Here is a 13,168-nt window from a genome sequence, read left to right on the forward strand (position 1 = left end):
AGCATATCGCCTATTCAAAACTCTACCTTGAATTGCATGATCCAGCCATCATTGGGTGTGAGGTCATGGGTTACGGCGTAGACTTCCCTTCCATCATGGCTTCCACACAGCATCACCCCATCTGGAGAGTCGCAGAAACGTTCAATGCTGCAGTCGTCATGGAACAGCCAGTGTTCATTCACTGGAAGAGAGGTAATAGAAGGAAATGGTTTAAAGTCCTGTGGAATAGTCGACCTTTTCCTCCCCAGCGCTATCAGGACCAGCTACGTTGCCTATAAAAAAACCACCAGGCACCCCAGTACTACATGGCTGAGGCAAATAATTCAGAGACAGCTTCACTTGTATATATATATAACCTGCATTAATCAACCCCCAGTCAAATCCATAGTAATCCTGCCATTTGCCCCATATCTTTCTGTGTGTTTGTGGGCAGCCAGGAGCAGTGTAAATGGGCAGTTCATGTCTGAAAAATCGAATATATTATCTGGAATCATGACATAAGTCACGAACATATGAGTGAGAGGTAGGATAATCCTCCCCACCACCTTATTGACTTACATTTGTTTATTGTTGTGATTTTCTTTCTGTTAGTGTGTGACTAAAAAGGACCACACCTTCTCTGTGACCATGATGTTGATATCCCCTATAATCTAGGGTAAGGGATTTATACACTAATAATTTTATGAAAAGTCCACAATGCTAAAATCTAATGAAGTAGGTCAACAAGAGCTATACACCATAGCGATTCGATAACTTTTATTTCGGCCACCTCGGGCCATAGAACTACATTAATACAATCATAAAATATATATAAAAAAAAAACAACAAACAAGTTAGTAAATAGTATAAAATAATGCAATACAATCGTGTATTCTACATTCTTTACAATTTAAAAATGTGGTTTAACCATCCCTGGAATTCAAATAAAACAACTTCAAAATTCATTAAAAGTTATCGGTGTTAAAAACTAAGTTAATAGGTATTACAAATAACCACTTTATATGTGCCTTCATGAATTTCTTTAACAGCCAGGCAAACATAGGGCTCTGCACACAATTATTTTAGAAGGCTCCTACGCTTGTGCCACATCCCATTCAGGAAGCATGAGACAGCAAAAACAATAGAGGGGGTGGGTATCATACTTTAGAATCCTAAAGGCTTGAGAACAGTGTCTAAATCCTAGGTTTTTACAGATTGGAATTATCCATTGTTTACGGGATACAAGATATGCAGGGTAGAGAACAAACACATGAATTTTAGACTCTGACTTATATTTACACGCCGGGCACTCTCCATTCTTTGCATTATCCCATTTGCTAGTGAACGACATAAGTGGAAGAGTCCCCAATCTAAAGTGAATGTAAAGTTTCCTAGCCTGGAGAGGATAGATCAAATCTAGGAACTCTTCTTTTTTGTATTCGGCCTTCACTTGTAGAAACTCTATTGTCAGGCGGCCAGAAGTAGACTTACTTGGAGGATTGTCAGGTTATGATGCCTTTAATGTCGCGCCAGGTCTACATTAGTTGTTAGTGGGCATGCTGTATCCGGTGCTTCCCAGAGTTCCTGACTCCCTATCCTGGTGCTTAGAGCCCTTATGTGGCCAAGCCAAGGGATTTTTTTATTACTCAGGATAGGCAAAACCTCCCTGAGTTCGTCTCTATAACAAGAGAGCTCTGGTGTTGCCCATAGCCTTCGCCAATACATGAGGGGCCTTAGACCAATCTCTTCGTCAATGGGTAGCAGCCCTAGATCCATGTGGAGGGGAACTAAGGGTGTGCTAGGGGGGAGTCCCACTAAATTCCTCATGAAAGAATGCTCTACTTTCATAAGGTTTGAGGGCCTCCAGTGTTCCCACAATTCAGCCCCTTAGAGGGTGGCCCCCCTAGCCTTCGCTTTATAGATTTCAATATTAGGGGCAGCTGGCTTAAACGTAGCCAGTCTGTGCATTTTTATTACCCCCCCCCGCTGTTTGGGTTAACTTTAGGCTTGCCTTGGCCAGTTGGGTATCCCACTCCAGCTGTTCTGTTAGAGTGATAACCAGATACTCGAAAGTCTTCACTGTCTCCAGGGGAGTGCCGTCTAACAATGGGTTCGGACAAGTGGTCCTGGTGGGTTTGAAAATCATGAATTTGGTTTTAGTTAAGTTGATCTCCAAGCCTCTCAAGATACAAAAGTTAGCGAAGCCATCCAGAATGCATTGTATGCCCGTTGATGTTTTGGACAGCAACAATGTGTCGTCCGTGAACATCAACTCCGGCACCCTCCCTGAGACTAACCTTGGAGCATCGCTGTCTTTAACACCAAGTAAATGGTCAATAAGCCCATTGATATAAAGGCAAAATAAAGTCGGGGCCAGGACGCACCCCTGGCGAACCCCCTGCTTCACCGGAAAACGTGCTGACAATTCCCCATGTTTCCCGCACCTAACTTGGGCACAGGTCTCCCTGTGCAGCCTCACTAACACATCCAAAAGGTACGGTGGGATCCCAAGATCACACAGTACTTTCCACAGTTTTTCTCTAGGAACTAAATCGAAGGCAGACCTCAGGTCAAAGAAGATGAGGTAGAGGCTGCCACCCTCTACACTCACCGTCTTCCAGTATCAGACCTGAAGTCTAAATATCTGGTCGATGGTTGATGTACTCGACCTGAAGCCTGCCTGATATGGACTCAGGATCTCCATCTCCTCTATCCAGCCCTGAATTCTTTTCAAAATAACCTGTCCCATACGTTTTTGGGTAGTGTCTATTAGGCTAATAGGCCTATAATTAGACGGTAGGAGAGGACACCTTTTTTATGTGTGGGGACTATCCCGGCCCCACGCCAAGTATCCGGGGGATCCATACCCTTTAGGATGGCATTAAACAGGGCACACAGATAGGGACCCCAGATTTTCTGTTCCATACGAAAGAGTTCCCCGGGTAACTTATCTAAACCAGGTGCTTTGTTAGGTTACTTCACCTAGAGTAATCTCCCAAGCCCCTTCCAATTGATGCTCAGGGAAGGGGTTCGGAGAAGGAGAGGTAGTACCCTCTTTGCCCTGATCAGCATACAATGCCCCAAAGTGTGCTTCCCACACTGCTGGGGCTATATTAGGTTCTAGGGCGAGTCGCCCCCCCCCCCCCACCGCCCCCAGAGCTGACTATTGCCCAGAATGTTTTCGGATCTTTTTCATGCAGGGCAATCCTAAAATCTTCCCACTTCTCAGCTTTCCAATTTTTCTTTTCTAAGTTAATAATCCTCTTATACCTAGTCCTACACTGCTTAATTGCTAACCTGTCCTTCGCCTTCACTGCAGTAAGCAGTTCTAGTTTGGCCTCACGACAATTTGCGTTATACCAAGGACAGATAGAGTCAATTTTAGCCCTTTGCTTTCCTACTGGATACAACTATAGACCACATAGGATTTTCCTTTGTTTTTATAAAAAGGTTTTTTAAAGAGCACTTGTATTACCACGACCTTAGATGGCCTTAGTCATTTAATGACCGTATTATTGTATAAATATACTCCATGGAAAGCAGTCACGGACACTAAGGTATTTTTAATTATTCATCTGGATCCCCTGTTATATGGTGTTGTCCAGTAAGATCAATGCAAGAACTCCCTCCTATCTAGTCAGTCTTCGAGGAGACTGAGTCCGCCCTGGTGGCATTGTCCTACCAGGGTGGGGAGAGGACTCCTATGATGAAGCATGACATGACCCTAAAAAGTGTGTGAGGTTTCCTCTTCCATTAAGGATGACTTCTTACAGACAGGAATCTAAGGTTTAAGCCCTGCAAAGTCTACATATGTGCCAGAGCCAGTAACTTTGGTATACTGAGCACACGGTTCTTTATATTCACTGTCACCATATATTTACGTTGTATTACATAGTTCTTGTTGGGCTCATCAATCCACCCCGGACAGCCAGTCTCGCTTGTCGACCAACAATGCCACACCTAGGAACACATGCTCCATTTTGGTTCCATCAAGGTATTAGATCAGCGCCAGCAGGGTGACCCGTGGTAGAAGCTTTGGTGTCCAATCCAATACCTAGAAGAGCTCAGGCTCTATCCTCTGCCAATAGCAATCCAGAAGTGGACAGAACTAGAAACATGGAAAAATACAGTACCATGAGTTGCACAGCGAAAGCAAGTAGGCTGGAGGATCTTGCCAGCCCGGTGTAACCATATGGGGGTCATGTAAGTGATGTGTGGATAGTGAAGTTGAATCATGGGTTCCGTGGGAGAAATCTGTACTCCATCCAGTTTGTGCCGTCCACTTCACCCAGCCATCCCTCCAATTTCTGTTTCAATTTAGGAAAGTGGTTGAGTGCATTAACAACCAAGGATCGATAAACCTGTGAGATGGCTCCCTTTCCGAGTTTCCCAGTTACTAGTTTGGCCTCAAGGGGACTAAATTCTGGGAATGATTATGTCAGAGGGAATGTTCGCAGTGAGGGCATGCTGCAATTGTAAATATCTGGGAAACTAAGTGCAGGAAAGTTGGAATCATTCCTGGAGTTCTTGAAACGTCAGTATGTGGCTGCCAGTCCATACGTCGCCCAGATGAGTAATTCCTAACGTATTCCATTTTGAAAATCACCCCATGCTGCAGTGGTGTAGCCATGTTCACTGCCAAAGGGGGCGGGGAGGGGGGTAATCTCTGTCAGTTTCCGATCCCAGCACGTAAGGTTTAATGCTACCCTCCAGGCTAGAAACCCCACTTTAGTCATCTCTGGGAGGAAGCAGGGGTCTGGCCCCAGAAAGGACAGCCAGAATCTTATCAATACCCATTATTGTCAATTTGGACAGATATGCTGGATCATCCTAGCCCCTTTGAGCCAGTCGTTAATGACTGTCACCTGTAAGGCTAAGTAATAGCATTGGAGATCAGTCGCTCCTAAACCTCCAACATAGGGTGACAGTTGGCCTGGGAAATCCGAGGACGTCTCCCTGCCAACAGGAAGGTACGGAGAGTAGAGTTCCGGCTATGAACCCATTTGTTAGGGAGTGGTAACAGGAAGTTCTGGAAAATGTGGAGCAATTGAGGTAACACCATCATTTTGAAGAGGGCCACTCGTCCCATCACATGAAGTGGGAGGCACTTTCATTTTTGCAAGTCTTGTTTCATATTAGTGAGAGGAGGGGCAGGTTAAGGGTCTATGTCAAATCCAGGAGCGTAGAAACATGAATGTCCTGGTAGTCGAAAGAAAAGTGACGTATAGAGATGGTGTTATTCATTGAGCAGGTAGTTGCTCGTAGTGGCAGCAGGGACTTTGCCCTCTTGACGCGGAGCCCGGACACCTCCACGTAAAGTTAAAGTATTTATAAGCATCTCAAGCCAAAAGGACTTGGGATTAGCTAGGAAGAGAAGTATATCATCAGCATAGAGTGTGATGCTGTCTTCTGGCCCAGAGTCCCATGCTCATCCTTGTATCCCAGCGTCACAGTGGATAATACGTGCCAGGGGCTCCATGGCAAGGCCAACAGGAGAAGGAGAGAGGGCAGCCCTGTTGGGTGTCTAGGTGGATTGGCAAAGAGGCGGAGAGTGTCCTGTTTATCTGAATATGTGCTTATGGGTGGGAGTACAGGATATTTGTGAGCTTACTTAAATGGGGCCCTAGTCCAGCTGTCTCCAGGACTGTGTTCAGGACGGGCCAGTCAACTGAGCCAAAGACCTTCTCAAAGTTCCTCAAGCTGGCATGAAATTGCATTGGTCAGGATGGATCAAATAAAGCATGGTACACCATAGTCGTAGCTAGCATCTTGACACATATTTTATTCTCTGTGTTTATAAAGGAAAATGGATGATAGGCAGCATAGTTGTCTGAGGGTTGGCCCGTCTACAGTATCAGCACAATAGTGGCCATGTCTTGGTCAGGGCAGAAGGCACCTTCCTCCGCCACTGCTGCTTACATAGTCAGAAGGTGAGGAATTAGAAGCTCTCAGAACCTCCAGTAATATTCGACTGGGAACCTGTCATGCCTGGCGTTTTGCCCAGCCATGTTTGATAACGCCTTTGAAATCTCCTCGGCTGTGATTGTCTGGTCTAATTCCTGGGCCAAGGGGGTGGGGGGATTGAGGGTAGTAGGATATCAACCAGCAGCAGTGTGTCAGTGCCTGGAGAGACTGGGGTCTATGGCTGTATAGGGCCTTGCAGTAAATCCGCAAACACCTGCATGATTTCAGAGGTGGGGGCTCTTGGGTGTCCCCCTGCTTCCATGACCCATGGTATCACTCTGCAAGCAATCTCTCTGATGGCCAGCCAGTAGAGTAGCTTTAGAGTAGCTTCCCTGATTTGGCACTATATTCATAAACCCTCTGGGTTGGTGCCCTCCAGCACTGGCATGCTTCGTCCAGCGAGAGCCATCTGAGTGAGGCTTTGGCAGCTGCCAGTCACTGTTTAAGATCTGGGGAGCAGTCAGATCGGCTCTGGAGTTATAGAGAAAGGATTTGTGTCTCCTGGTCTGTAATTTGTGCAAGCTTCTGCTTTTCTTGGCCGCGGATAAACCAGTTACCTTGGCAATGGATTGTGTGTACAGGCTGACTGGAAGGTACCTTGATTTTCTTTAAAGTAGGTTTGTATCCCGGACCTCACTTACGCCGAACAGTCTTTGTCTGTCATGTACCATAAACTAAAATGCCTCATGGGACGGAGTCCTATTTATGGGGACCCAAATTGCACCAATAGTGCTGTGTGGTCAGAAACGCCCTGCAGCAGGATTATAACTCTGGTTAAGTGAAGGATATCTGTCGCCGGCAACCAAAGAAGGTCAATATGTGATCTAGTGTTGTGTGCTACCGATGTGTGGGTGTAAGCACAGTCTTGCGGGTGCCTTGTCCTCCGCGCATCACAGATCAACATAGAGTCTGCCCAGGCAGTGAGCGTCCGAGAGCGACAGCCTGGCCCTGGAAAGCTCCTCAAGGTTAAAGTCACCTCCCACCACTGTGATGCCTTGTGGGAACAAATATAGAACAAAACAAATGCCAATACTGTTTCCCTTAGTCCTATTCTTATTCCTCAATACATGTGGGTTGCACACCATGTAGATCCACAATTTGTTGGACAGAGTTAATCACTTTTTTTATTTTTCTTTACTTCAGATTCATTCTTTTGGTTAAATTTCACCAATTTTATATTTCAAAACATCAACATCAAAATACAAAGAATTAATGTACATTTTCATAAAAGCATCTCTCTCTACACATTCATATTCTTTTCAAACTCACAACGATTCCATGCATTCAACATTCAGTCTCACACATTCATAATCCCCACGAAATATTTACATCATAATTACAACTTTACAATATTCACAAGACGCCATAGATGATTGATCTGTTAACTTTGTCAAATTTGGAGCTCCTTTTAAAGCAGTATTGTAATAAACTTATGGCTCAACAAATATGACCATATTTGTTGAGCCATAAGTTGATGTTGATGAAATATAGAATTGGTGAAATTTTACCAAAATAATGAATCTGAAGTAACGAAAAATAAAAAAAGTGATTAAATCTGTCCAACAAATTGTGGATCTACATGGTGTGCAACCCACATGTATTGAGGAATAAGAATAGAACTAAGGGAAACAGTATTGGCATTTGTTTTGTTCTATACTGGTCAGTGGCTTGGCCTTACTGTGGAGAGCCCAAACCCAGTGGTGGTTTTTGGTCTTGTGGGAACAAACGCAAGAGAAAGGTCAGTGTATCTAATGTCATGGAGAGGAGTGGTTGTCGGACGTACACTGATAGGAAGTTAAATTGCTTGCCCTCCAGCAGGACTTCTACTCCAATATAACTCCCCAGTGGTCAGTGTGTGTGTTGGTCAACGCAAGCAGAAAGACTTTGCGCAGTGGCATAGCTAGTCCACAGGAACCTCGGGAAAACCCTGAGTGGTAAACTCTGTCATACCCCAAGTTAGTGGTTTTCCTGGAGCATGAGGACCGCTGGCCGAAATCTTTTGGTGAGACGGAGGACTGCAGGTCATTTAGTGCAGTCCAGCATACCATTCACATTCCAGGACATGATCACAAGTGGTGTCATAAAGACCACAGGTCAAGCTTTGTGAAATTAGGGCTCTGAGCTTGGTCCATATACCAATGCTCCTGACATGTACTGGGTAGTGCAGGACTGTGTGGCCTGAGAACAAACAGGTGCATTCATGATGAGTGTGGCTGTTTAACTACAAACACAAACAAATAAACCCTCTGATAACACTCTCTCCCTCCAAACCCCCCTATACTTCGACCCCTTAAGCATCTGTCGCCCTAAATCAAAACATGCTAATGGAAACAATACAAGGCTAATTATCATCTAAATTGGGACCTCTTCACATGCAGGATTCGAAGCCCGTGACTGTGTCAGTGGTGAGTGCATGTTTGGACCTCCCCGGAAAAGGGCAAGCAACCCCTAGAACGCTGACAATCTAGCTTAGCAGGGAGAGGTACTGGGGTTCCATTACAGGGTGTTGAACAGTTCTGGTGTACATGGTGGTGGAGTTACCTTACCACCTTGACTGGGTGACCCCCGCCCCATCTCCGAGTCAGTGAAGTCGAAGCGACCACAGGGTTGGGTGCCCAGTCTGCGGGATCTAATACTTCTCCTCTAGGAATAAGGAGGCGGATGGAGGGAGCTCCTGGTTGTTCCTGCCTCAAAAGCAACTGTCTCTCTCGTTTTGTCTTTTCAGTCACCCACTCCCAAGCCTGCTCCGTTGTTTCAATGAAAAGGATTGGGGAATTGAAGACTAGCTTCAGCTTTGCGAGAAAAAGGAGATTATATGGGTGATCTGTAGAGCTTGGAGCTTTTATTTTAACTCATCAAAACAGCACCTGCGCTGTCGGACTGGTTGTGTATAGTCCGGAAAGACCATGAAGCACAACTTTTGGTGGTGAAGGTCTTGTCGGTTTCTGGCCTCACGAAGAATGCTGTTCTGGTCACAAATATTGAGGACTTTGGCAACCAGTGGGTGTGGCAGCACTCGGGGGGGGGGGATGTGGCGCTACATGAGGGAATGATGAGCCTGCTTAATCACACACCAGGGCTACAAGCATCTCTCAGGGACCCAGAAGTGCAACCAGTCATCAAGAAAGCGCTCTGGGTCAGGGGTCTCCATGCCCTCGGGAAACCCTACAAACGAGAGGTTATAACTGGGCCTGCGATTCTCTGTGTCTTTGACCCTGTCTTCCAGAGCGGCTGCCGTGCAGAGGAGTTTGAAGACTTGAGTTTTAAGAGTGGTCACATAATCTTCCATAGACGATATTCAGTGTTTGGTTTCAGTAACGAAATGGGCGACACTGCGCAGGTCTTGGCACAGTAGCAAAATGTCCACTTTAACCTTCTCCGTTTTAGTTTCCACTGCTTCCTGTGAGTCTTGGATGACCTGGAGGATGGTAGCAAGATCTGGTTTGGCTGGAGTGCATTGCAGTGCCGGGGGACCGACACCCCGCACCTGGCCACACAGGGCTGCTGTGGGAAATTGATCATTCTTTGTTTGGACTGGCGTAAATGGAGTAAGCCTGTCTTTGTCCATAGTGGTCTTCGGGCACATGAATCACTACAGAAGAGCCACAGCCCACATGCCCCAAAGAAGCATGAGCAGCCATGTTAGAGGCTGTCAGGGCCTGGAACTTCTCTAGTAGCAGCCCACGTCAAGGTGCCCAGAATACTGGCATCCCAGGCCTGTCCCAGGAGACAGTCAATGGCACCCACAGGACCTGTCCATGTATATCTGGTGACTCTGCTTGTGCCTCACCGGGCCCTGCAGTTCTTGGGCCCCCAGTGGCCCCAGGGCTAGCATGAGCAGCAGGTCTCCAGCTCATTGCAGTGCACTTCCCGGGTCCTTTCCGGCCTCTCTGTCAGGGGCCTGCTGGGTTCTCAGCAGCCCCAGTGTCTCGACACGGTCAGCATGAAGCAGAATGCCTGCCTGTGGTGAGGGACCAGCCTCTATCCAAAGGAGCTGCAGCCCCAAGACCACCGAGGCCAGCACCAACAACGTTTTCCGTGGCTGCTCCTACCATCTCTCACACCCACGCAGCAAGGCCACGGTGGCAGACAGCGTTCCAATACAGGTGCTCCGTCGGCGGCAGGATCTTCAGTGAAGATTGGGCGCAATCCTGAACATCCACGGAGGTTCTGGTCAAGTGTAGAACAGGAGGGGCGGTCTCAACGAGGGTCACTTGGGCAGATTGCGAATGATTAGCGAGGAGGTGGGGAGCATCACTAAAGTGCGTCCACCATGTTTGCCACTTCGGCCATGCCCCGAGGTATGAATTTTGTAAGTTTTAAATTAAAAAATATCACCAAAAAGGGCAAAGCACCAATCGTCAACAACTAGTTGCGCTAGGTAAGGTTTAAGGCCAACCGCAATGAATGCACGGGTCGGATAAAGAGACATAATTCGTCCTGGTCCGAAGTTTTACCTTCTGACTTAGCCTATGAAATCAGAGTCAAGAAACCTCCGCAGGGCAAGGCATCAGGCTATGGCCAAGATGGGTTCCAGGAGGCTGGATAGCGGTTGGATGAAGAACCAGTGAAACTGTTGACTTTTTGGGGGAAGCTGAGAGAGGGAGAAATTCAAACACAAGGAAGGTTCATAACTGCCCAGATACGTTTGGTGCCTTCGCCTAGTGAAGATTTCTACTTTCAGACTCAGTCACTTTTTTGGAGCTTAGATTCCTCCAGCAGGGCAAGACTACAAGCAGTAGCTGAATAGGGCTCCATGAGGCCAGATACCTTCTCCGCGAGGTGGCACTGAAACAGATTTGCTCCTGTTGAAAAGGTCAGATCCGGAACAATCTGAATCTTTGGCCCAGCAGCAACACACCTTTGTCAGACTAACGTGGCAGGTTTGTCCCAGTCTTCTATCAGTTCTCCATGCATAAAGTTGTTTTTTACTTTTTAAGTCCTAGGTCTTATGTTTAGGCAGGAGGAGTACACTCTGACAACAGCCAGGTTTCCATGACTTCATGAACAGAACTTGGCTCCAACAGAAGCCAACAGCAGAGTCCATCGCAGGACTAGTTGAAACCGGTCAGCTGGGCTCTTTAGGGAAAGTGAGCTTTTTGCAGCATGTATGTCCCTGCAGTGTAACAGGAGATTAGCCAACTGACCCTTGGAGTACTGGGAACAATTTGGAGCAGGCCCAGCCCTCTGGGTTCTCCTCACAGGTCACAACAGCAGGTGCAGTCCTTCTTCTATCTTCCACAGGTCCAGTGATGTTCTGAAGAGGGTGCCCAGGAGTGCCACATCTATGCCTGGCAGTAGCTTGTGGGTGGTGGGGTTACTGAACCCTCCCTAACCAATAGGGAACATTTTCCCAGGGGTAACCTTACCTATTTTTGCAGCAGTTCCTGTGTACCCTACTGCAAACAATACCAGAGTGCCCCTCACTACAAATTCCAACATGGCAGAACCGTTCCTCCTTTGTGCAGAGCTTCTGTGCCCACTCTGGAAGATTGGTCAGGAAAATGAGCAAACCCTTTTCTGTGGTCACTGAAAACTGTTTCTGTGGTCACTGAAAACTGTTTCTGTGGGCGGCTAGTCTCCCATTGGGAGTGGTCCTTGTCTAGCTAGTTAGACAAAGGGAGGCAGACCCAGGTGTGAGTTACATCTGCCGGTGAAAGGGTAGGCATCCTTTGAAGATATGCAATGGACTGGGCAAAGTCCCCAGGCCAACCTGTCACGGGGGTCAACTTCTACACACACCCAAGGCATTTGCCTAACTCTGTGAACGAATTCACACCTAATTAGAAAGCTATTGAGCTCCTGGGTGAAGCTGGAAGATCCGGCAAATGGGCTACTAGAGGGTTTCAGCAGGCTAACTGTTTAAAAGTACTTTTGGTAAAATATTTGCTACAAATCCAACTTTCCCAATGAACTGGATTTGTATTAAATATTTTTTTAAGTGTAAGAGTTAACCTTCTATCTTTTCCCTAGGTGGAAATAACTTTATTAACTTTAACTAAGTATACCAATGCTTCCCTGTGGAACAGCTAACCCTGCTACAGTGAAAATAGCTTTTTGCGCTTTGTCAATGTAAGGACATGTCTAACTTTTTTTACATGTCCGATTTTTAAACATCATACACTCTGCCTCATGGACATTTACGGCTAACTTATGGGTGACATATTAAAATGTAAAAGGCAGGCTAATGACTGTCAAAAGGGGGGATTTTTTCGAGGCCAGATTTTCAGTTTAAACCCGCACAGACAGGTTACTGGTGGCATGTCTGCAGTCATGTTTGAATTGTCATCCTAGTGGTGGCACAATATTTGCTGCAGTCAACTAGTGAAATTTAAGTTACACGCCATGGATAAATTTTGTATCATATACTAGGGACTTATAGGTAACCTATATAAACCAATTAAGTATATGCCAAGTCAACATGTTTTTAGGAGTCAGAGTACATACAGTGGCCACTGGACAACAGTGTCCTGGCGTGCAGAGTCCAGAAAACAGCAGAAAACTCTAAAGAGTAGAGAGCTAAATCCTTTCACTAAAACTATAATTACCATCCAGAATGGTAACTTGACAATTTTCACATGCTGTGCATTAGCAAATGTAGTGCCACTGGGAGAACACTGTTGCAGAACAAGCTGCTTATACAGTATGCATAGGAACAGCCATACTTAAGACTAAACCATAGAGATTGGAGTCTCACTCAGGTAAGTGTTGTTGTCCTTTATAGCCATGACCTGCTAAGAACACTTCCTCTTCAACTTTCCATCGAAAACAACTGCTCCAAATCAATTCCATCACCATCACCTCTTGCTCTATATAGTATAGGCTTTATGTACATGGATGAGAACCATGCAACATGTTCCATACCATAAGCCTACCCATTCGCCAAAATTCTGTCACTGCTCACAATCTTTTAGAAGACAAACAAAGACAGACTGTAGCATGATCACTTCTGCTCGCCCTGGAGAAGTCTAATTCTTGGGCTACAGGTTACTAATATAACTCACCTGGAATACTGGCATCTTCACCGAAATCTCTCACTTCCGCCCCTCTCGACTCCCTCAACTAACTCATGAGAACATTTTACTGGAATATCATCTGACAAAAATAACTTGTTCTAAATATTGTTTACAAATATTTACCCTTTTCGAGGCAATAATATTCTTTTTTACACCTAATGGGATGATATTTTTTATAAACGAGATTTAGGACACAATATTTATGTCAG

The 13,168-nt window shown here is 45.9% G+C and overlaps 1 protein-coding gene across 1 annotated transcript in view; it reads right to left on the reverse strand.

Annotated features, from left to right (window-relative positions):
* RELN (reelin) overlaps positions 1–13,168 on the reverse strand; it is a 1,711,021-nt gene that overhangs the window by 132,781 nt on the left and 1,565,072 nt on the right. Inside the window, exon 51 of the mRNA XM_078679027.1 lies at positions 27–181. Coding sequence (XP_078535153.1) covers positions 27–181 — 155 coding nt within the window. The remainder of the gene's footprint in view (positions 1–26; positions 182–13,168) is intronic.

Source organism: Lissotriton helveticus, chromosome 1_1, assembly GCF_964261635.1.
Source record: "Lissotriton helveticus chromosome 1_1, aLisHel1.1, whole genome shotgun sequence".
Lineage (NCBI taxonomy): Eukaryota > Metazoa > Chordata > Amphibia > Caudata > Salamandridae > Lissotriton > Lissotriton helveticus.